Here is a 24,705-nt window from a genome sequence, read left to right as displayed (position 1 = left end):
CCCATCCCACCAGGTCAGCACTGAGATTAGCACCATCAGCCACCAGGTCCTACCTTTCTGCTTGGGTCCTGGGAATTGAGCTTGATCCCTCTTGCTTACTCTGCTACTTTACCAACTGTGGTGAAGCCCCAGCCCAGTTTCCTCAGTTTTAAAAGCTGGTACAGAAGATCAGTTTACACTCCTGCCTGGAGCGTGTATGAAAATGACCTTTAAACTGATCAAAGACCTAGATGTTTACCAGCTAAAACTATAGAAGTCAGAGGAAAAAATAGGTATGTCCCTACATGGTGGTTCACACCTTTAATACTAGGCTGAGGCCGGCAGATCTCTATGAGTCGAGGCCAACATGATCTACAGAATAAGTTTCAGGTCAGTCAGAGGTATATAAACCAAACAAAAATAAAAACAAAAACCCTGTGTAAAACAGAACAAAAACAAACAAATGAAAACTTATAGTAATATTTAAAAAGTAGGTATGACTCCTATGATGTTGGCTTGGGGAGAGTCCAATGCTCAAGCATTTGTGAAATAAATATGTCTTAGGGTGGGCTTCGTCCAAACTGCAAAGCTTTCACACATTGACTAGATATTATCTATACAACTTCCAGGATTGGAGAAAATATTTCCAATCATCTTGCCAGAATCTGGTACCGAGATTCTATAAAGAACTCTCAGAATCCAATAAGTAAAAGAGAAGTAATGCAATTGTCCTCTTTACAACAAGGGAGGGCTGTAGTAGGACTGGAATCAACATTTCTCCCAAGAATACACAGATGGGCAATGGGCACTGGAAAAGATGTTCGACATCTGCAGCCGGGTGTGTATGATGTGAAGGTTGAAGCCCCTTGGATGCAAGAGCAGCCTTACTTCATCCTCCTCATTCCGCTGTAGCTGTCAGCTTCTCCCCTCTCCCCTACTGTCACCATAGCAACAGAATCTCAGTCTTCCTTCTCAGGTCTCTAGATACTCACAACTGATATTTGAGGTGGTTGTGCTGAATCTAGTGAGCTATTTTGTAGAGCTAATTTCTGTCCTGTCCCTTTCTAGAACATGGGTTTCATCTTCTAAGGAAGTCATGCAGGAAAATCAGAAAACAAATGCTAAAAGCATTTGCTGTTGTTTAATTTATTGATTTTAAAATCTGCAAGATTTCTGTACCAAAGCAAATTCTAAAAAGATTCTATCACTTCAGAAAAATGCTCCTTTAGGATGCTTCTACATGCGTGTGGCAGAGAACTCTCTTGCTTCCTTCATCCTAGGCTGATGGACATTTTCATTGTGACAATGTAGTTTGGTTGGTTTTGGTTTTTCAAGACGGGGTTTCTTTGTGTTGCTTTGGAGCCTGTCCTGGAACTAGCTCTTGTAGACCAGACTGACCTCGAACTCACAGAGATCTGCCTGCCTCTGCCTTCCAAATTCTGGGATTAAAGGCGTGCGCCACCACTGCCCGGCAACAATGCAGTTGGGTGGTACAGAAGAATGGTGTCTAGGACCATAGCGAATGAGAGTTCCTCCTCTGCTGTTTATACCCTTTGTAACCTTGTATGCCTGTGCCTTTGCCTACACCAGCACCTGCATCTATGACTGCTTATTTAGACATGTGTTTATGCTTACCTCATGTTTTACTGACTAGACTTCTTTATGCTATTGATTGGTCAAGTCTTGTCAGAAAACCTACTTAGGTTAAAGCTCCTTCCCAGAGAGAGACATAAACAAGGTCTGTCCTCTCCCCTAAGGTCTCAGTGACAAACAGATGCATGTGCCCACCAGCATTCACACCGAGGAACCAATGAGTTTATTGGGCTTCCTTACAGAGCCTAGGTGAAGGGTTACCACTTAGAGGAGTATAGGTGTTTCCACGCACACCAAAGGCACCGCTTGCAATGCTTTTACCCACTAGGGATGAGGACTTTCCTGTAGTCGCCTAGATGGAGCCCTCCCACCTCCTCTACTCTCTGGCCTATATACTTTAGCCCCTCCCCAGGGTCACATGGAATAAAGACAGAGTTGCATACAACAGGTGGGAGCAGCTGGAACGCAGGTCAGGGTCATGTGACCCTTTCCAGCCCTCCATGACGGGATGCAGATGGTCTGTAAGCACAGCTGGCATGACCTTTCCCAAGCAGGTGCAGCTGAACTCCCCCAAAATAGTGGTTTGACTCAAAGGAGAGTCATGTGCAACACCTACATTTTGTAAAATCGTGCTAACTAAAATCATGGAAATGTTTAGCCTACCGTAGGAGAGCAGTGTGGTAAGGCGTTTGTAATAAGTCCCATAGATTCGCTAACTTAGATGACAGAAATCTCTTTCCCCACAGTTGGGGAAGCTGTCATTCCTAAAGGATGGCTTTGGTCAGAGTGACTTCTTCTGAGGACTGGGAGGGGAAGCATGTGGTCCAGCCCTCTCTTGTTAGCTCATGCTTATCTGCCTTCTCCTTGTGTCTTTATAGCTTTCTTGTTTCCAGTTCTGTCCCTTATAAGAACACCAGTCATCTTGGTTAGGGCTGACAAGGTGTTAGTCTTTTGTATTTCTCCTTTAATAAGACACACATGAGGTAGGTTTGAAGCTGCTATAGCTCAGTTGCTTGAGTACTTGCCTGGCATACGTGAAGCACTGAGTTAGTGTGTGTGTCTGTATTTCAAGTACTTGAGAAGCATAGAGGAGAGGCTCAGAAATTCAGCGTCATTCTTGGTTACATAGTGAATCTGAGCCAATCTGGGATATGAGACCTGTCCCTCCCTCCTCCCAGAAAAGTCCTTAAGTGATTAACTTCCAAGATGAAAAGGTTTGTTTTGACTGGTGGTTGTTTTAGTCGTGGTCATTTGATCATACTGCTTTACAGATTATGTCGTGAGCTCATGGCGGAGGAGGCTGCTCACCTCATGGCATCAAGGAAGCAAAGAGGAACAGGAAGGGTAGGACTCCTAAAGGCTCCTTCAAGGGCACTCCCTAAGGACCATAATTTCCTTTTATTGGGCCTCACCTCCTGAACATTCCACAGTCTCCCAGTGTTGCCATACACTGGCAACCAGTGCTTCAGTATGTGAGTCTTTGCAAGACATTCAAGGTGTATTCATAACAAACTACAGTGAGTGACTTTAACCTAACTGCCTCTGCACAGACTATCTCTGAATCAGATAACAAGCTGACCTACTGGGGCTGGCAGCATAGGAGGCCTTGTGTGTATGTGACTGTGCCTTAGCTATACCATGGGAGGTTCATCGTTTCTTGTCATCTCTCATATGCCTTTTCCTTCCTTCCCTCCCTCCCTCCCTCCCTCCTTCCCTCCTTCCTTCCTTCCTTCTTTCCTTCCTAACAATTTCACATAGATACACCACACACACTGACAACTCTTACCTCCAATCTACCTACCACCGTCACACTCCTTTCTCCCCTCCCCCTTTAAATCTCTCACAATTATGCCTATCCATTTTATTTTGGGACCTAGTAAACAAGGATCATCTGTGTGACATACTTTGGAGCTATCTTACTATGTAATAAGGTTGGTGAGCTCAGTCCATATACTACTAAAGATAGTGACTCCCTTTCTCCCAGAACCCATTGATAGTAGTTTAGAGATACAGGTTAGGAGTCCATAAGGCCCTGCCCCCTTTCTGACTGTTGGTGTGGACCTGATTGTGTGTGGATGCAGTGAAGGTACCAGCAGTTGTTGGAGGTTGATGACTGTATCGGGTGTATGCAGTATTTACATCTACATAGTTCACTATAAGGAGGGGCTGGCTTCTGATTAAAGCTTTCCCTTTTTGTTTTTTAAAATTTCACTTATTTTTATTTAATCTGTATGGGTGTTTTGCTTGCATGTATGTTTGGTCACCACATGTGTGCCTGGTATCCAAGGAGGCCAGAAGAGGGTATCAGATCCCCCAAAACTGGAGCGATAGATGGTTGTTAGCTTTCATGTGTGTTCGGGGAATTGAACTCAGGTCCTTTAAACTCATTGAGCCACCTCCCCAGCCCTCCCTTGCTTTTTGATGAAATAAAATTGACACATATAAACTTGACCATGATTGGTTTTTGTTATTCATAATGTCAATCTTGCTCATCATCCACTGACAAATTTGACAAGATTTTTGATCTGCTTCATTTTACTAAGACCAGGATAAATAACACCCCCATCAGTCCTTCCATGTAGCTAAGGTCTTCTTTATAGCTGGTGGGATCTGGTGGGCAGTTCTCAAAGCTTGGGCTTTCAGAGGTCAGAGTATGGATGCTTCCCAGTCATGTCCACACAGCTTTTTGTAGGAAAACCTGGTTCAGTCCTTTCTTCTGTCGTTTCTACAGTTTGCAATATATTTTAAAATTTATGGTAAGCATCCATCATCTCTCTGCCTCTTGTGTAAATCTGGTTTATGAACCACACCAGATGTTTTTTTTTTTTTCTGTTCATTTCTTTGCTGGTTCTTCCTCTTGTTCTGGTCCCTTACAGCCGAGTCTTGGATAGCAGGATTGTTCTGCAGCATAGATTGAACTATAAAACCCGGATTGATTTTTGGCTGCCCAGTTGCTAATACATATTCATTTAACTTTGCTATAACTCAAAACACAAGCTGACATTCTCTCTACATTTGCTTCTGTTTTTCTCTTTTGTCTCAGTCTCTTTTGAGCTTCTCTGAAGAAATGTTGAAATGGAGGGGAAAAAAGGAAAATATTTATATATTTATCTTACAAAACATCTGAAATTAAAAACAGACTTAAAATGGAAAAATCTACTATAGCCTTGTTTATGAGTGTTAAAATCTGAATACAGCTAGTGTACACAAACAAATACAGCTCAATACATTATAGGATCCTTCATTGCAATATTATATATCTGTTAAAATATTATTTATACTGTTTACAATACTGTGAAAATGATTATTATGGAGTTAGAGCTCCATATACAGAATTATATAAAATGTATTGTCTTAACTATACAAAAATAGATAAAGCCCAAAGGAGATACATCAAGACGTCAACATTGCCTGACTGTAGTTGGAGTGGCCCAGGCACAGAAGTCTGGATTCAGGCAGACCTGGAAATCAGCCTTCTGATTTACCTTTTTATAAAGCATGCCCCTTTATTAAACCTGCTTTACCCAGGATAAATTGGACCTCATTTACAAATTATTAGGCAAGTATGTGATACTCTGTAATTCACCAATTGCTAGTTCAATTATTAATAACAGTGTTAATAATAAATATCCCTTCCATTTTCCTGCTTTCTTAACTCAAGCCCTCAGTTTCTGCATGCTCCCTCCTCTTTAGAAAGTACAAGTTTGATGAACTTACAAAGCCATCATATTTTGGTTGGCCTAGTTAGGCAAAGTCTCAAACCCTTAGCTGTTATGTGTTGGAATCTGTGTGCTTGACCCATAAAAGGGGTTAAGAATCACTGTCAGGTATATAATCTAATGTAAGTTCCCTGCTATTGTTTACAATGTTTTAATATATGCATTTATTAGGGTTCTCACATGATAGAGGTGGGAAAATTCTGACAGATTTACATATCTTGGTTATGTAAACCTTAGTGGATTCAGAAATACTAAAGAATATTAACCATGCCTCTGGGTATGTCTGTAGTGAGGGTTCCAAAGGAAATAGAACACGAGGACTGTGACTTAATCAGTGATGTAATCCATTGATAGACTGAAGATGAGCAAGGCGGGGATCTTAGAGTAAATGGGTTATTAGAGTTGGATGGCAAATGTTGGCTCTGGGCTAGTCCTTCTGCTAGTCTCTGTTTCTTGGCTTCCCCGAGATGAGCAGCCCCAGAAGGACTGCTTTAAGGAGCTGCCGCCGCCATGGTATTCTGCCTCTCTGCAAGCGCAGAGCAGTGGGTGTAGCTGTCACCCAGGTGTTTGTTTCCCCAGGTGTGTGTGTGGTAATGGAAAGGCTAACGTGGTCGCCTACGGAGATCTGTGTGCTGTGGTTTTCAAGTCTGAGATAAGAACATTTTAAACAGTGCGTTTTTACTGGAGCATTCCAGAGTTTGAGTGTAAAATGGGGTGGTCCTGGAGGAAGGGCCAGATAATAAAAAGAATCATTTGAGAAATCCAGTCCAGTCCAAGAACGCTGAATGGATCATGTGACAAGTCTACTGCTAGACTTTGAATCTATGGGGATGAAACTGTCAATTACCATATGAACTACTTTTCTCAGTGCTATAATGAAAGCAACTTCAGGAAGGGTTTGTTATGGCTCACGACATAAGTGTATCATAGGGAGACAGCATCTGATCAAGTCTGAGGTGGCAGGTCACATTGCCTCTGCAACCAGGAAGCAGAGAGAGACCTCAGCTCACTTTCTCTCCTTTATTCAGTTTGGACCCCAGACCATGGAATGTTGCCACCCCCCATTAGGGTAGGTCTCCCCACCTCAGTTAGCCCAATCTCAAGTCCCTCACAAACATGCCTGGATTGAGTCTAGGAGATTCTAGGTCCTGTCAAGTTGACAATCAGTGTTATCCACCACAGTCACATTCATTGTTTGTCCAGTGCTTCACAGACACCAGGTTTTTATAGCAAGTTTCCAACAGTCCAACAGAAATGCTCTTCTGATATGTGGTTAATAGGTTAACATAGACAAATGGCAATCCCCTCTTGCAAAAGCCATACCCTATTGCCTTTGTGAGTGACTTGTGGTTTGCAGCCTTTTGTTGAAAGGGACCATAGCTGGGAAGTGGGAGGTTCCTTCCAATTTTTTATGTGAAATTATACATGGTCATGTCAGTGTGCACCCTCCCTTTGCAATTGAATCAGGCTACTGTAGCAGATATCATTCAGTAGGGACCACACCAGCTTGGCTGCAGATTAAATACCAGCATGAGAAAGATCACAGGTGTGTATGTGTGTCTGCAGTCTTTTACTATATCCCCCCATGATAAATCTAGAAATTACCGACCTTCACCCCAGATTTAGTAGAACAGAGCCTCATGTTTTCCAGGTAGAGATTAGTGTGGTCTGTGGTCATCACAATGTTGTGTGCTCTAAAGACAAAGCACGTAACATCTATTCCTGAGACTTTATAAGCTTGTCATGAAGGGTCCAAAACCACCAAGTGAATGGGAGCATTACCATCCAGCCACCCAGTGCATGCGAGATTCACCATACTCCTGGCTCACACCAAATGATGATTTCCTTTCTGTTTTTTCTTGGATGTGACCTTTTATTTTTTTTTTTTTTGTCATACTTGCTTCTGTAAGCAGCCTGCTGTCAACAATCTGAAGAAGTTAAAGTGTAAAAGGATTCAAAATGTGAGTTCAGGGTAGAGCCGGTTTCTTTCTTTAGCTTTTGTTGAGGGAGAAAACAGCAGGTGGACCAAAGGTGGACTCCAAGAGGATGGGGAGGGGCAGATGATTTATTCTGCTGTCTTGAACATCAAAGTTGAGCTGCGAGGTTCCTGGAAGCCCACAGAGCATTCTTAGAGGTCTGACCGAAAATGACAGTACATTTCCCACACAGCCTAGGAATTCACTTGTCTTTCCAGACCCCCTCTATTAGTCCTAGAAAGGAAGAATGGTGGTGGCGGGGGGAGGGGGAGCCTCTGTCAAACACATCCAACAGTGACACATTCCAGAGTGCTCTGAAGCTGCTCCGTACCAAGGGCCATCCTGTGAGGATCCTGCTAACTTCTGTGGTGACTCCCCCCAGGAGTACCACAGCCGAAGCAAGAGCTACAATGGAGAGTTAGTGGAAGAGATTGAGCTTTCTTCATTGTGGCCATGGACAGGATTGTTGGTACCAGCAAAACTGGATTCTGGGTGGGAAGGGTATCAGAACCTAGACAAGAGAGTGGTACATTTCAGGTCTCAAATATCTAGATAGTTGTTCAGGAATTAAACACATACCCTTGCCATCTGAGTGGGGAATCTCTGGGTGGATAAGGCTACCATCTAAGGAGTTTGAATCTGGTTGCCTCTTGCGTTGCTTTCTTTTCTTGTTGCTACAATAAATTGTCTAAAAAGAAGCAGCTTCCGAGGATTTGCTTGGACTCACGGTTTCGGGGTCTAGGCCATCATGGTGTGGAAGGCAGGGTGGCGGGAGTTGGAGGCCACTAGCTGCATTATATCCTCAGTCAGGCTCCAGACAGATGGGTGGTGGTGCTCGCTCGCTTTCTCTTTTGATCATTCCAGGAACTCAGCCCACGGAATGGAGCCATGCACATTTAGTATGAGTCCCCCACTTCATTTAAAATAATACAGAGACTCCCTCCCAGATGTGCCCAGAGGTTTGTCTTCTAAGTAGTTCTAGGTCCTGTCAAGCTGGCAGTCAATATTGAGCGTTACACACCTACATTTCAAAATCCTCCATGCATTAAAAATCCCCTCCAGAGAGGATAGAGCTATGTGTATCTAAAGCATTGGTTTCCTTCCCTCTCCCTCCTGGCAGCAGGATCTTCCCATGGTCCCCTGCTCCAGAGGTCTATGCTTTTCTGTAGTCTGCTAATGCATCCCTCTGCAGAGTCTCCTCGTAATTAGACATCATCTTTAATAAAGGGCAGCTCCCAGCTACTTTGCCAGGAAGTACATTCTGAAACACTGATGAAGGCAGATGCACATATGTGCTATTAAATTCGAGTATAACTGGGCATTGTCAACCTTCATGATGGACTCTCGGGTGCCAGTGCCGAGAGGATATTGGAGCATATGGGAGGGTGATATTGGAGGACCCCGTGGGGGGCTGCAGCCATACAACCTGATAGTCCCCTCTGATCGCCTGGTGGTTTATTGAACTGTGACCTAGGGAAGGTGATAGTTTCTTCATCTCCAAGTGGTAGAATGGAGAAGCATCTTTTCCCACCACTCTGTTCCACGCTCTAGAGCAGTGGTTCTTAACTTTCCTGATGCCATGACCCTTTGTGTGGTGGTGACACCCAACCATAAAATTATTTCATTGCTACTTCATTTTTCTACAGTTATGAATCGTAATGTAAATAACTGATATGCAGGCTATCTGGCTTGCGACCCACAGGTTGAGAAGCACGGACCTGGGCTGTCTTCAGTTCTCTTACTGGAGGGAGGAAGGCCAGCTTGCCCCTGCTCCTGCATTGAGCCCTTCTTCATGGCAGGTGTTACCAGGAACAGTGTGCCTGTTCCTTGTCCTCCCTCAAGGACCTGTCAATGAAGTTTGACTTGGGCGACTTTTGTTCTTTCTTATTTTTGTTTTGTTTTCTTTAAGTTTATTTTGTGAGCCACGAGGTTGAGATTCTGTGGTCCTTGAAATGGATTTCAGGTGTGTAGCCATAGTTTGGTCTAGTGGATGTTGGCACCCTGTTTATCCTTACGTCTTTGGATTATCTTTAGTCAGAGAAGTAGTAGACAGTGGTAACTATAGAAACAATCGTTCAAAGTTTTGAGAGTAAGTGACTGTTGGATGCTTTACCTTAAATGGGACCTCATCCAAGGCTCAGGAGCTTCACAAAAGATGGACCAGAATGAGTGCAGGAGTCGGGGGAAGAGACAGACTATTGTGGAAGTTTCTCTTCTGGTCACACTTTGATCTTTGCACTCATGAGCTCACAGTAGGTATGATCACCTGCCCACCATTGGGCTCACCCATTCTGTCATGGAAAGAGAAGGTACTCAGAGTCTCTGCCCCTCTCTGAGGATCCACAGGCAGCTGATGGTTGCTAGGAGAAAAAAAGGACTTTTTTTAAAGTGGTGTAGCCATTGGTTAAGTGTCCATCCATGCTCCTGTAAACAGTCCCTAATGAAACTCATGGGACACCAAAATAAAATGGGAAACGTGTGCCTCCATCTTGCTATGGAGTACATATTAATTTCAGGGATCCTCAGTAGCTGCCATGCCTTGGGGTCTTGAGATTCAAAGCCCTTGTTCTCAGAGGCCAAGACAGGTGATGGTGCTCTAAAGCGGACGTGTTCCTGAACCCATAGTGTAGATGCTTAATGTCAGATTAGGAACGGGCAGGGGTCACAGTGGCAGCCCCCTGGGTTATTAGCGCTGCCCATAACCGGAATTTTTATTGACCCCCCTTGGACTCATGTTCATTTTATGCCTGTTTATCTAGTTAATCACTTCCATGCTCCTTCACCGCCAGTCCTTCTAATAGTAGTTACTTCTAACTGACGGTCTAGCGTGGAACAGTGGCCCTGGCCTCTCTGAAGGAAAACCACTGGTGGTCTTGAAGGACAGTTCCCTGTGTCTGGGCTCCCACTGTGACAGCATTGGGGGCGTAGTAGGCCTGGTCCTTTACTGCTTTGCTAAATGGATGCCGCATGCTTTGAAAACTCTGTTGCTTGCTGCTTGACCTGAGTATATAATGAAATGGAATTGTCCCGTGTGTGACAAAGCGAGCGCCTATCTGTGCAGGCCCAGCCTCCTGGGTCCTCAGCGGCTGGGAAGAGATGAGAGGGAGGGAGACATAGTAAGGAGAATCTGGGTAACTCACAGAAAATATAACTCCTGCAGCAGAAACAAAATGGGACACCTGGCTGCTTACCCACACCACCACCCCTCCCCCAGAATAAAAGCCAACAGGCTCCCAGGGAAGAGCTGGCTTGGTTTACCTTTTCTGATGGGCCTGCTCTGCTTAGTGTGTTAGAGTCTGAATTTTCAGGGTGAGCCCTGTGCAGCTGAGCCGTGAGAGTCCTGGGAGGCAAAATTTTACAGCACCTCTGAGTAGCAGGGCCCCGGTGCATGGTGGGTTATTGCTGGACAAAGAAACTACCTCCCTTTCCTTGTAGAGGTGCAGGTCAGACTGCAGGGAAATGCAAGCCCTTCCCTTGGCTATGCTCTGAGAGACCCGAAGTCTCACTGGAGCCTATGCCGTAAGTACAGAGGAAGGCTAGCTTTGTAAAGACCCATCTGTATGTTGACTTTTTGTTATGAGATATGTGCAGCTATCAGACATGGCTCCAGAGCAAGGGACAGACATGGAGAAGGGGGATGAGTATATATCCGTAATTGGATGCAAGGCCATCCTGTGGGTTACAGTCAAGAAGGATGAGCATACTATCCAGTCCTGAGTAGAGGTGTCTGGCCTTCCTGCTTGCTATTTTACAGGAAAGAGGTAGAGCTTCCATATTGTTTCTCATAGGACATTCCTGGGCAGACTTCACTCATAAGGGCTACTGAGCTGGAGCCAGTCATGATACCTAGAGAGGGCACTGTCTTTGCCTCTTGAGCTCTTGGATTTGGGAAATCCAGGTAATTCTAAGACTTGGATGCTAAGACTCAGCCTCTTCCCAGACACCCAGCTTTACATCTCTTCATGTGATCCTGGGATATCTGGGGAAGAGTGTCCGTGAGGCTGGATCTGTCCTGTGCCTCTAGGGCTTACAAGGTGCTTGCTCTGCTCAGCATTCTTGTCTGCCTTTGCTTCCTCTTATGGAGTCAAGCATAAACAGTAAGATGAAATATACATTGTCTGTGCTAGCTAAATGCGGTATGTTGCTTCCAGTGTTTCTATGACACTCAAGGCTAATTTTAATAACAAAATTACTCAGCATGATCTGTGTGTCTTTGGCATGTTCAGCTCATTGGGTTCTATGGCAGCCTTACTGATAGATCTGATTTTCTCTGTCTGAGGGGGGAACCAAGGCTTAGAGCACTTAAGAATTGTGGATGATACATTTGGAAAGGCAAGGAGGTGTTGAACACCTCTTCTTAGTCCTGACTTGTCAGCCATAAATCCAAGGAATAGCTGCTCATCTTGACCAAGGCTGGGTGTTTATATTGGAGCTCCTTGGCTAAGGCTGGGCTTGGTTATCTCTGGTTGAACCAGGATGATACTAGGTATATACAACTCTCTGCAACTGGCAGATATTTTTATTTTCATGTGTGTATTTCACGGCGAGTTCTAGTGGCTCATCTTCTACAATGGAGGGCATCAAAGGTTTTTTTTTAATTGTGTGTGTGCTAGACCAAGTGGAATGAAAGCAGAGTATCATCAGAATGAGAAGGAATTATTAAAAGGAAAATAAAGGAAATGCTATGAATTTACAATGCATCCTGCCTTTTAATATACACACAGAATATTTAAAATCAATATGAGAGCAGACCCTCAAACTGGAGTAGAAGGAAACAAAGCTGCCTTGGCTGAGCCATAAATAGGAGTGGCAGAAACTCATACATGAATTTGGCCGTGGGCTTTCTTGCAGCTAAATCTAAAAAAGGAGCCAAATCAGCCATTCTACATGCCAAGTGTGCACCATTAAAGTGGGCTTAGGATATAGGAGTGGAGACTAATGTCAGTTGCCCAGGAAATAACCAGATAGAGAAGGAGCATGAATCATTACCAAGGTTGTTGTTTGAGCAGCATTGTTTGCTCAGGAAACCCAGGGAGACTGCTCAGAGTTCCTCATCTTCAGTTCCCATCTCTAAATTGATAAATGCTTCAATCCCGTCTCCTTGCTGTGGGGCAAAGCATGGCACTTAATGCCAGCAAATGTCCATTTCGCCAGAATCTTGCTCATTTAAGAGTGGCGTGAGGACTAGCTCATTGCTATGGGGCCTGTCAGGATGAATAAATCATCATGCACGTTCATTTCAGAGCCAGGCACTGGCTATGTGAGTGGTCATCTTGCCTGGCAATAAAAATCTGGTCTTTACATGGACATACTCGTCTAGGATGCATTTCTTTATGTACATACATTCCCATGAAGGGGCTGGGGAAGTAGCTTCATTGGTAAATGCTCACCGTGAAATCGTGTGAATTTGACTTCAGATCTCTAGCACCCATGTGAAAAGGCTGGCGTAGAAGCACACACCCCTCGTCCTAGTCCTAGGCAGGCGGGGACAGGATGATTCCCTGGCTCGCTGCCCATCCAGTCTAACTGAATTGACGGCCTCTGAGTCCAATAAAGAAGCCTTGTCTCAAAACATTTAGGTGAGGAACCATAAAGGAAGGTGCCCAAGGTTGTCCTTGGCTTCCACACACATAAACACACATGAATACATACACACATACATACCATGTGCACCCACATGCACTCAGTCCCGTAAGGTAAACTGTTAGTCTTATTCATTTTGGGGAAAGCTGGATCACAGTAAAATACGGAGCTAGGAGTAAGAAAACCATGCTGGACACTCTGGTCCTGGGCCTATGTGCAGTGCCCTTTGAACAAGGCCCATCTGAGGAGGGCTTTCTTTAACAATGCGCTCCTGGGTAGTGGTGGCCATTCTCTTTACGGTGGTTGTTCTAGGTGATTGAATAGTTCAGAACGTGTCTCTCATGACCTCTGCTGGTCCTTGGTCCTCTTTCTTTTGAGCATCTGTCCTGTGCTGAGAGAGCTGCCTGAGTTCTATGCCTTTCCTCCTGATGTGCTAGGAGGAGGAGGCATGAAAAACTGATGGGGAAAACTGGCCATGGGTATTCATTTCTTCCAGCTGTCTGAAGGTTGGAAGCAGGAAAGTGATTGGCACAGAAAACCGAGGCACTCTTGGCCCTGGGACTGAACCCAGACGGCAGGCTCCACCTCATCGCCCCATCTACCAACACCTGCCCATTCTCTCCTCTCCAACAGACTGAGGGGCAGCTGTGTGGACAGGGCCCAGAATTGAGATAGTGTATGGTAAGGGAGGGCACTTAGGTACCTGGCACTGTCCTTAGAACCATCAGGAGACAGACCCACATGTGGATGTCTTCCTGATACAACAGGCAGCACACGTTTGGATTGAAGTTTATCTACATGAGATGGAAACTTCTGCCTGTTGCGCTGTCCACTGCCCAGCAAGCCCACCTAGGAGATGTGTTGGTACCCTTGCTTGGAGCCATCTCTCTCCTCCATCGCACTCCCGACCCTACTAACCACTTCAGGTTTGGCCCTCACTCTACTAAACTGTGTTACCTGAGTTGGCAGAGAAGGTCAAACTGTTGGACTCCTGGTCCTCCTCACCCTTCACCCCATCTGATCTGTGATCTGGTCCAGTCTTCTACTGACTTTTCATATGTTGATGTCGACACCTCTTTCTCCACCCCTGTTCTACCACTACAAGAACGCTTAGAATTTTTTTCCCCAGGGACTTGAAAAGCTTAGCCATGGCCTCCTCTCTGCTACATCTGATGAAAGGATCCGTGATGATATTGAACCCCCCTGGGACATCTTGGGGGTCTGGGAAACTCTACAACACAGCAAGACTGCCCATTCATCTCTAGAGCTCAAGAGCTGTTGACTGAAAGTGGTCCGATTGCCTTACCTATGCCTGCGAAGAGAGCATTGGGAACAGTCTTACAGTTGGCTTTGAAACCTTGACGTAGTGGTGCAAAGCATCAGCCATTTCCAACTCCTCTGTCCTGTTGGCAGTCTGTCCACTGCACAAGCTGTAGTGCCTTCGTTCAGCTTGGAGCTAATTTTTGACAATCATTGCTGCTGCTCGCGGAGGAGTTTATGATGACATTTCTCAAATAAGGAATGCTAACACATTATCACACATGCCACTCAGACCAGTTCTGACAGGATTGTGAATGACTTTTATAGTGGGACAGCTGGGGTAGGAATTGAGCTTTTTTATCTCCCCTGCAGCTAAATAATGATTGTGTACATCAACGCTTGTCTCCTTGTGTTTTCTAGACGCTCTGAGCGAAACCCATCAAGTCATCTATGAAAATGGTGGCGCTCTCCTTAAAGATCTGTGTCCGCCACTGCAATGTGGTGAAGACCATGCAATTTGAGCCGTCTACTGCCGTGTATGATGCCTGTCGAGTCATCCGGGAGCGCGTGCCCGAGGCACAGACTGGACAAGGTAGGTCATGGTTATTCACTGGTATCTGAGAATGTGCCTGGAGAGCCCTTAACTCTGTAGCTGAAAGGACACACATAGACATGTATAAGACATCTCTGTTTTAAACCAAGCATGGAGGCCCACCCCTTTAATCCCTGCACTCTTGAGGCAGAGCCAGGCTGGTATTTCAGATTTAAGGCTAGCCTAAACTACATAGCCACTTCAATTCTAGGCTAACCTGTCCTACACAGTAAGACTCTGTCTCCAGGAAGGAAAAAACTGAATTTTGCATCAAATGCCTTCTTATAATACTTCCTGGCAAGAACAAGGCTTTCATTGTCAATGCCCACATTAACATTGACCTGAGTACTCAGTGTAAATATGCCTGCTCTTGGCCCTTCTCGGGTGCTGATCTATAAGTTGCAAACCTTTTTTTGATGTGCAGCTGAACTAGTTGAATAAAGAATGACATTCTTGCCTGGTACATACTGACTCCTGTAACCTCAACCCTGAGTGTAAGTCTTACTGTGCAGGCCCTCTGAAGGAGCTTCATGAATTTTACCTCAATTTTTTAAAAAGATTTTATTTTTAATTATGTGTATGTGTGTATACCAGTGTGTGAGCTTGTATGTGTGTGGGTGCTGACACCCACAGAGTCCAGGAGAGGGCGCTGTTCATGATATTCAGCTTGCTGAGTTATATTAAATTAACTGGAAATAAAATTTGCAGATAGTCCCTATCTGACTTTAAAATTCGCTTGTCCAGTCTCGCTAGTATTCTTCAGTTCCTTTTTTATCATCTTCTGACACTATTAGAACTTTTCTTTCTGCTGAATTAATAAAAGTTCTAGTGGAGGCCTCTGAAGACCCAGAAATCATTTTCCTGAGGTGCCATGGAAACCCTGATCCTTCTGGAAGACTCTAGGGTTTCTTCAGTTACATTAAGGAAAAGATGGGGTGAGAAGATGGCTCAGTCTGTAAAGGGCTTGGTGCATCATAAGTTTTATGGTCTGAGTTGATCTCCAAAACCTTCATGGGCTTGAAATACCATCACTGGTAAAGAGGAAACAGGTGAATACTTCTGGGGGCCAATGACCAGCCAGCCTCACTGTCAGGAAATAGCAGGCCAATGAGAGACCCTGTCTCAATGAACAAGGGAGATGGCACCCTGAGGAATGATACCTGAAGTTGACCTCTGACCCTCAGAGGCATGCACATGCACCCGTAACCTCAGGCCTTCAGAGGCATGCATGTGCACCCGTGACCTCAGGCCTTCAGAGATATGCTTGTGCACCCGTGACCTCAGGCCTTCAGAGGCATGCATGTGCACCCGTGACCTCAGGCCTTCAGAGACATGCCTGTGCACCCGTGACATCAGGCCTTCAGAGGCATGCATGTGAACTCATGACCACAGGCCTTCAGAGGCAGGCATGTGCACCTGTGACCTCAGATCTTCGGAGGCATGCATGTGCACCACCCCTACTTCACACACTAGGAAGAGAAAAGTCTAGGTGAGAAATGACTGCACTTTTCTCTTGCCTCTGGGCTTCTTGAACTTCCCACGTTGGATTAAGAGGCCTTTATAAAAGATACTAAGTTTAATTCTTCAACTGTTTTCTTTATTTTGTCGTATTTGGTGACAGAGGTTTTACCCCGTAAGGAAGTCCTAAATATCTTTTTTTTTTTAATTCTGTTTTGTTGCAAGTTTCTCCTCATATAGCCCAAGCTGGACTTTAATTACTCAATCTTCCTAGCTCAGTTTCCCTAAGGCTAAGTGTAAACAGAGGTTCTGTCCTTCCTGGTCCTGCAGCCGTTCAATCCCAAAGAAACACATGGAGGTCTATATTAATTACAAAACTGTTTGGCCAGTGACTCTGGCGTATTTCTAGCTAGTTCTTATATCTTAAATTAACCTATTTCTGTGAATCTATGTATTGCCATGAGGCTGTGGCTTACCAGTAAGGTTCTGGCATCTTTCTCCTTCGGCAGCTACATGGCTGGCGTCTCCTTGACTCCGCCTGCTCTCTATATATACTTCTGTTTGAATTTCTTGACTGGTTTTATTCTGCTAAGCCATTGGCCAAAACAGTTTTATTCATCAACCAATAAAAGCAACTCATACACAGAAGGACATCCCACATCAGCTAAGATTGCAGAGTATTTACCTCCAATCTTTTATAACATGTTCCCTTTAATTCTTTTCATTTTTTACTTTATGTGCATTGGTGTTCTGCCTACATATATGTCTGTGTGAGGGTGCCAAAGTTATAGACAGCTGTACACTGCCATGTGGGTGCTGGGAAGTGAACCCAGGTCCTCTGGAAGAGCAGCTGGTTGTCTTGACCGCTGAGCCATCTCTCCAGCTCCCTATAACATGTTTTTTTGCTATGCCTATCTTCCCTGCTCTGCCTCCGTGGCTCTGGTCTTAGGTGGTTACTGCCTCTATTTTTTCAGGACTGTGAGTACCTGGCTAAATGAGACTTTGAAACCCGGAACCACATGATTCTCTTACACTGAAGGCACACCTCTAGCCCACTGGTTCATAGGCATGGACCTTGCGGTGACCTTTGATTCTGCAGGGAGGCCCCTGCTTCCACGGGGTGGAGGATGCTCTTATGCTCTTGCTAAGAAGCAGGTCTCTCTGGTGATGGACAGTCTTCTCTTCCTTGCAGAGTTGGTGTGCTTGAGCCAGTGGTAGCGTTGTTCCCACTTGGCCCCTTTTTTCTCTGTTTACTTTTCAGCCTCTGACTATGGGCTGTTTCTCTCTGATGAAAACCCCAGGAAAGGAATTTGGCTAGAAGCAGGACGGACACTGGATTACTACATGCTGCGGAATGGGGTATGTTGTTGGCCCTGTGTTCTTTTCCTTTTATTTTTTTAAATCTATTTTTACGTGTTTGGGTGATTTAGTTGCATGTGAGGCTATGCAGTACTTTCTTGACCAGTACACTTGGAGTCCAGAAGTGGGTGTTGGATCCCCTGAAACTGGAGTTACAGACTACTGTGAGCTGCCATGTGGGTGCTGAGAATCTAACCTTGGTCTTCTGGAAGAGCCCTCAGTGCCCTTAACCACTGGGTTGTCTCCTAAGTCCCATAGTTTATTTTTTTTTCAATAACATTTCCTTATTGTGTGTCTGTGTATGCGAATTTGTGTGTTTCATGGCATGCAGGAAGACGCCAGAAAACAACTTTCAAGAGTTGGTTCTTTCCTTCCATAACGTAGATCCCAAGAATTAAACAGTCTTGGTACCGAGCACCTTTCCCCATGGCTTTATCTTGCTGGTCCACTGGTCCTATTTTTCTCATTGCTTTACTGCTGGGAAACCAACTATGAAAACCCAGTGTAGCAATGTTCTAATCCAAGGGCTTCTTCTGAACAATTCCCATGCAGAGAACCTGTGTGGCTGTCCTCATAGGTGGAGAGAAGATTCTAGCCATCTAAAATGCCTGGAATTCCACAGAGATATTGAAACAGTTTGAGGTCAAAATGCTGAGCAGCGGCTCCAGGCTGAGCAGAGTTGGGCTGGTGGCTAGGAGATACTAGATACATTATCTTCCTTGAGTAGATACAAGGTGTTCCTGGACTGGATCAGAAACAGACTGCGTGAGGGAAAGCAGAGGTGCCCAAAGACTGCCCAGAGCTTGTCTTTTTTGGGGGGTGGGGTGGACCATCAGCTGAAGATGCAGTTATTTATTAGCTCTCAGTGGCAGGGACAAAAGTTACCCTGCAGTTTAAGTGATAAAGGAAAAGACACTGAGCGCTGTCTCTCTCCTACCCCTGCCCCCCCCCCCCCGTCACACCTCCAGGATCCTGGGGTTTTGTGTGCCCAATGAAGCGGGCTTGTCAGACTGGCCAGGGTTCCAAAAAGCCAGGGTGGAATGTTCAGTTAACCTGTAGTACTTACTCTCCCCGTCTATGTTTCTGTTTCTAAGAATTAAAATGAAAACGGGGTCTCCTATTTTGAAATAACCCCCACCTCATCCTTTGTTTTATCTCACCATCGCTGTGTTTCCCTGCAGTCTTGTTAGACTATCCTTGCTTCGATAGGCACCTTCTCTGAAGCCTTCTGGGGATGTTATTTATGTTTTTCATTATGCAGACTACGTACACAGTAAATATATATAGCAAACGTTCTGAAGTAACATTTTAAAAAGAAATGTTCACCTTGTGTGGGGGTAGTAGGATTGTTTCTGGTGGCAAAACATGGCTGCCGGACTCCGATTCCGCTGTTTGAAGTATGGCCCTCTCCTCGGTCTCCTGAGCGCTGCTCTTTCCCAGCCGCTGGAGCGCATAGCCATCTTCTCTTCAGAGAGAGTGGTTTCCAGTCATTGTGAGCCACAAGTATTCCCTCTTGAAGGACGATCTTCTTACGAGAGGTTTTTGTAATCCTCGTGAAAGTCGTTACTTAGCTCTTGGTATTCGGTGTGCTAGTCACAGCAGCGCCCCTGTGAATACTTAGGAAGGCTTTCGGGAAAGTTTCGCACAAAGGAAGATGGCGGCATCTTCTGGATATTGACTTCCAGAGGAAAGTGTCCCGTGCTGACGTGTTTTTCCACTCAGTGTGTGGGCGTCGCCGCTCGTGTCCTGTGCTGTCGTGTTTTTCCACTCAGTGTGGAGTGCCCCGCTTGTGTCTAGGATATCTTGGAGTACAAGAAGAAACAGAGGCCTCAGAAAATCCGCATGTTGGACGGCGCTGTGAAGACGGTGATGGTGGACGACTCTAAGACAGTTGGCGAGCTCCTGGTCACCATTTGCAGCCGGATAGGTGAGCACCTCAGCTCTCCCCTCTGCTGTTGCCGTGGCCACACCCTCCCCTGCAGTACCGCAGGCTGAGTTCCGCCCACACCCCAGAAAGTTCTGTCCAGTCTCTCGATTTGCCTGGCCTCCAGCTGGTATAAAACTTCTCGCTGAACCGTGGGTTGGGAGCTTTTATTTCCCTTTGCAGAAAACAAAAAGGAGTTTCTCAGTGAAAATGATTTCTGATCGTGTGATTCACCCGTCCCCACTGATGACAGTTATCTCTTGAATTCTCATGGTCAGAGCTAATGTGACTCTCACAGATTTACTTCATGTTGCTTCTGTCAGTCTCTCCAGAGAACAACTTCAATGAAACCCTTCAAATGCTGGGTGAAAGGAATTTCATCTTAGGCTTCCCTTCAGGGAAGGGCCCGGTTCATCCGCGTACTTCTTGTTTGACAGGGTCCTGCCTTAGTCTATCTTGCTTTTGTTTCTCAAATTTAATGGGGGCAGGGCAAGGTAGTAGACACCTTTAGTCCCTGCAAGCAGGAGGCAGGGCAGACAGGTCTTTGTGACTTCATGACCACCATGGTCTACACAGGGAGTTCCAGGCCAGATAGAACCACATTGTGAGACTAGGTCTCCAAATAAGTAACTGCATAAATAAATAAAAGTTACTGGAGTAGTTGAGATGTGGCTCAGTGATAGATGCTTTTCTATTATGTTTTAGGTTTGGTCTCAGAGAGACAGAGGGGGGCAGAGCACAGGAGTCAGAGACTCAGAGAAAGAGAGGAAAGAGCGTGTATACAAGTACGCTTGTAGAGAAAATTGTACTTAACACCTTGACTGTGACTTCCAGCCTGCAGAGCCTTTTGTTTGGACTGGAACTGTGTGGCGTGTGACCACCCTGTCCCTCAAGTGAGGAAGGCCCCTTCCTGTGCTTTGACAACATGAACCCTTTGCAGCAACCCAGGCCCTAAGTAGATGTTGGTAGCAATTTAATGATGTATAATTATGACCCAATTTCTGTTATTAGGAATAACGAATTATGAAGAATACTCTTTAATCCAAGAAACCATTGAAGAAAAGAAGGAGGAAGGGACAGGCACACTCAAAAAAGACAGGACGTTGTTACGGGATGAGCGGAAGATGGAGAAGCTGAAGGCCAAGCTCCACACAGATGATGACTGTAAGTCTTGGATGGGGAGACTGGCGGCCCAGGCACACAGTCCCTCAGAGCCTGAATTCCCTGCCACCATCCACTTTGGGGTTTTTTTGATTGTTGTTTTTTTTTGGTTTTTAAATCTGTAAATGTTTCAGTTTGTCTCACTAAAGATTGTAATTACAAGTAGTAACATGGCTTTAATTATCTTTGACATCTAAAAAAGAACTTATTCGTATCAGATATATAAATTGTGTTCACGGTTTCCTGCTACAGTACTGAAAGTCTAATTAGTGTATTGTGATCTAAATGTACCAGGATAGCATACGCAATAACTAAGCAAGTTCCCTCTCCAGCTCTCTTAGCTTTCCCTTGCGATTTGTGCGTGCATGGAGTGTGTGTGTGCATGTGTGTGATAATAGCCTTTCTTATGTTGATCATTTATGTCCCTCTGAATCCCTCAGCCCTGGAGGCTTGCTCGGGTGTGTGGGCTGGGATGGTCACCAGCGCTCCTTCGGCAGGGTGCCTCCATCAGAAAGTTCTTTCTGGCTGTCCCTGAGAAAGATGCTAATAGTCTGCAGTTCCAGGCCTAGATTTATTATTTCCTTAGCGATTAAGATCAGTGTGATTGGTCTGTCACAGCAATGTCACTTCCACAGCCACATGGATAATGTGTACAACAGCAGCAGATGTCCTTGCATGCACCCAAAGCCCTGCCGTGTGTCCCGTGCTGCCCGTCCTCCCCTGGTGGAGCTTAGTCCATCACCTGGCCTCCTTCCCTTCCAGCCTTGTTCCTGCTGCGGCTCTGGGATGACATCATCACTTTCATAATGTTTATTGATCTTTGGTGGGCCTGCCATTTCCTCTGAGCCCTCCTCGGTTCCCTTCTCTTTCTACCTCATTAAATTTCCAGTTACAGACTTCTTTCCAGAAGCCGTTAGTAGACAAATCCGAGGATTTATTAATGTGTACGCAGTGCCCTCCCAGGTGGCTGTCGGAGAGGAGATCTGTCAGACAGGTTTCTTCTGCCAGAGTCACTTAGCATTTGGTGAGACTGCTCATAAATACTTAGCCCAGTGAGCTTGGGGTGTGGGAGGGGAGGAGAGAGAGAGGAGGAGAGGGCACAGGGGGCGTCAGGGAGTGAGCAGGGGAATGGCTGGTTGCTGTGAACCACCATGTGAGGACAGGGTTTTTAGGATGACGTCAGATTCAAGCTGGCCCACAGCCGCGGGTGTCTTCTCTGTTAGTCTTGAGTCTCTGCACCACCTCACGACTTTCATTTTCTCCCTATTTCCTGTCGGAGATCAGAGAAACTTGTTCTATCCAGGGTGTCCTAAACCATCTTACTAGATAAGATTGCAATAACTTCTCTTGAGTTCAGAGAAAACTGACATACTGTGTTATTTGTCTCGTTGCTGTGACCAACCTGACAAGAGGATATTTAAGTGTAGGCGAGGTGGCTCAGTGGGTAAAGGCACTTGCTGCCAAGCCTGATGCCTGGGGCCCATATGGTTTGAAGAGACAACCCATTCCCGTGTGTGTGTGTGTGTGTTTGTGTGTGTGTGTGTGTATGTGTTCATTTCACAACATAGCCACACACACACCCTCACACACACTAAGTAAATAAAATGTAATCAACAGAAGAAAAGCAGGTATTTAAGGAATGGAAAGTTTGGGTGCACAATTCATAGGAATGCCTTCCATCTTGGCAGGGAAGGCATGGGGACAGCAAGAGGGGGCTTTCTGCTCACATCCTATCATCAGGAAGTGAAGCCGGATTGTAGAACCCACTTCCTCCTGGGAGGTTTCACCTGCTGACCGTCCCATAGCCTTCTCCCCCACCACAACCCGCCCCTGAGGATCCAGAGTTCAGACACTCTCCTCCAACACTGCTTGGTTTCCTAGTGCAAACACTGCCTTCCCTATTCCCTCACCCCCACCTCTCCGTCTCACCAATGCACTGGAGTACAGTAGCTAACTTTGGGAATGGCTGGGGATTTGCCTATGGTAGGCATCCATCATCTCGCAAAATTAAGACGTAATCGTGAGCAACCATCAACAGTTATGGAACTCTACTTCCGCGGCAGGCTGCTGCCGTGAGTAGTAAACCCTGTCCGTCTGTCTGTCTCCTGCTGCAGTAAATTGGCTAGACCACAGCCGGACGTTCAGAGAGCAAGGCGTGGATGAAAACGAGACATTGCTCCTTCGGCGGAAGTTCTTTTACTCTGATCAGAATGTGGATTCCAGAGACCCGGTGCAGCTGAACTTGCTTTATGTCCAGGTATGGTATTTCCTGGGCAGACAGCAGTTGCGTGTGAAGGCTCGTTAAGTGTTCTTTGTCAACAGGACAGCACCTGCGGTCACCTGGGAAGGGAGTCTCAATGAGCTGGTGTCTAGCTTAGGTTGACTTGTGGGCCTGCCTCAGTTATGTTAATTAAGGAAGAAAGACCCACCTGCTGTGGGCAGCACCATTCCCTAGGCTGCAGAGTCTTGATTCAGTAGAAGAGAAAGCGTCCATACTCAGAGCTAGCACTGCCTCTCTACTCTTGTCTGTGGATATAAAGGGGTAAGCTGCTTCAAGTGATGACTGCCCCACTGCCATGATGGCAGACTGTAACCAAGAATGGCGGACTGTAACCTAGAATGGCGAACGGTATGTGACCTAGAATGGTAAACTGTAACCTAGAATTGTGAGCCAGATAAACTCTTTCTCCCTTAAGCCGCCTTTGTCAGCATTTTGTTACAGCAACCGGAAAGACACTAAAGCCGTCAGTGAACTGCAGGAGACTTCTGCATGATCCTGTGGCGAGTAGGTGCCCATCTCCAGTTCCCACACAGTAGACAGAATCTCAAGTCCAGAACTGTCCTTCAGTCTCTGGTGGGAATTAGCATTGGGGATAATCGGCTGGTTATCCAGAGGAGGCCCTCGCTGGTCCTCTTTGGGGCTTCTTGGGGTTAGGACCTAGTGGCCATCATTGTCCACAGATCAACCCTGGGAGACAGTTGGATTCGTTCCACTGATCTTTTTTCACAAGCTAACATCTCAGACTACAAAGGAATATTGGCCAGAAAATCAGTACTTCTCATTAGCTCCGAGCTGTCGGCTCAGTCACCTCCTACGTCTTTGCTGTTAACTCATTATTTAAGCTCAGACAATCATTTAACACCTGAGTTTTGATCCCTTGACCTATGTGATGTGGGCTTTGCACTAGGTTGACTCAAGGAAAAAACTGCCCATGTTTCTTTAGAATTTCTTTCCACCCCAAATTCCTTCTGTCCTTCATTTTTACCTGCTTGTCTGCCCTTAGAAACGATGCAGGACTTGCAAACTGTAGCCCTGCTCTCCGCCAGGGTTGAAAGTAAATAAGTCATTTGTGTAAGCTTTCTGTATCTGCAGATCCCCTCATCATTGCATAACTGTTTGTTTTCTGTGTCTACTCTTAGGTTAACTAGCAGAAGTGGGTAGGTAGTTGTAAGAAAGACCGAGTCCTCTGGAGATCTGAGATGCTTACTGGTCGCTGATGTCTGCAGCTGGCAGGCGGAGAGGAAGGGAGCTAGCAGGGCAGTTAGGAGAAACTCTCCACGTTTGGAGCCCAGAGGGATAGCTGACAGCGCCCACGTCAGAGTGTTCTGGGTCATGGAGCTAGAGTAAGGAAGCCAGAAGGGTGAGGGGTAAGTAGGGCCAGCTAGTGTGATCCAGGAGAGCTGGGAGCGGAGCTTTCATGTCAATTCTTGCATTGGTGGGCCCTTTATGTCCTCAGACTGGTCTCTTGTCCGGGTATGGGAGTACATGTCTGTCTGTCTGTCTGTCTGTCTGTCTCTCCTAGTAGATCCCATGGTTTTACCTCTTTGTAGATATTTTTCTTGCTGGTTTTATGACCTAGGCTCAGGTGAAGCAAATCAACCCATATAAATCCAGGCATTTCACACGATTCCATTGTCTCTTCCTTTTTCACAGTCTCGTCTGCCTTCCTCCATTATCAGTGTGGTTGATTTATTTCTTTAATTGTCTTTCGATAATCCAAATACTGTTGTATGAGTCCTGTTGTGCTGTTGTCCACTTTGAGAGGGAAACACAAAACCCCCCTTTCTTTTAGCCTTGTTTCTGCCCACCCCACCATCCAC

The 24,705-nt window shown here is 45.7% G+C and overlaps 1 protein-coding gene across 7 annotated transcripts in view; it reads left to right on the top strand.

Moving 5' to 3' along the window:
• The window catches only part of Tln2 (talin 2), a 406,415-nt gene that overhangs the window by 216,381 nt on the left and 165,329 nt on the right, over positions 1–24,705 (top strand). For all 7 annotated transcript variants that reach the window (XM_087905346.1, XM_087905349.1, XM_087905348.1 and 4 more), the window contains 5 exons: positions 14,531–14,702; positions 17,422–17,519; positions 19,317–19,446; positions 20,455–20,607; positions 22,719–22,861. In XM_087905346.1, coding sequence (XP_087761472.1) covers positions 14,561–14,702; positions 17,422–17,519; positions 19,317–19,446; positions 20,455–20,607; positions 22,719–22,861 — 666 coding nt within the window. In that variant the 5' untranslated portion in view covers positions 14,531–14,560. The remainder of the gene's footprint in view (positions 1–14,530; positions 14,703–17,421; positions 17,520–19,316; positions 19,447–20,454; positions 20,608–22,718; positions 22,862–24,705) is intronic.

This window comes from Myodes glareolus, chromosome 4 (genome assembly GCF_982192425.1).
Source record: "Myodes glareolus chromosome 4, mMyoGla1.1, whole genome shotgun sequence".
NCBI classification, from domain to species: Eukaryota; Metazoa; Chordata; class Mammalia; order Rodentia; family Cricetidae; genus Myodes; species Myodes glareolus.
The sequence above is the reverse complement of the archived record's forward strand: the minus strand, read 5'-3'. Positions and strand labels throughout refer to the sequence as shown.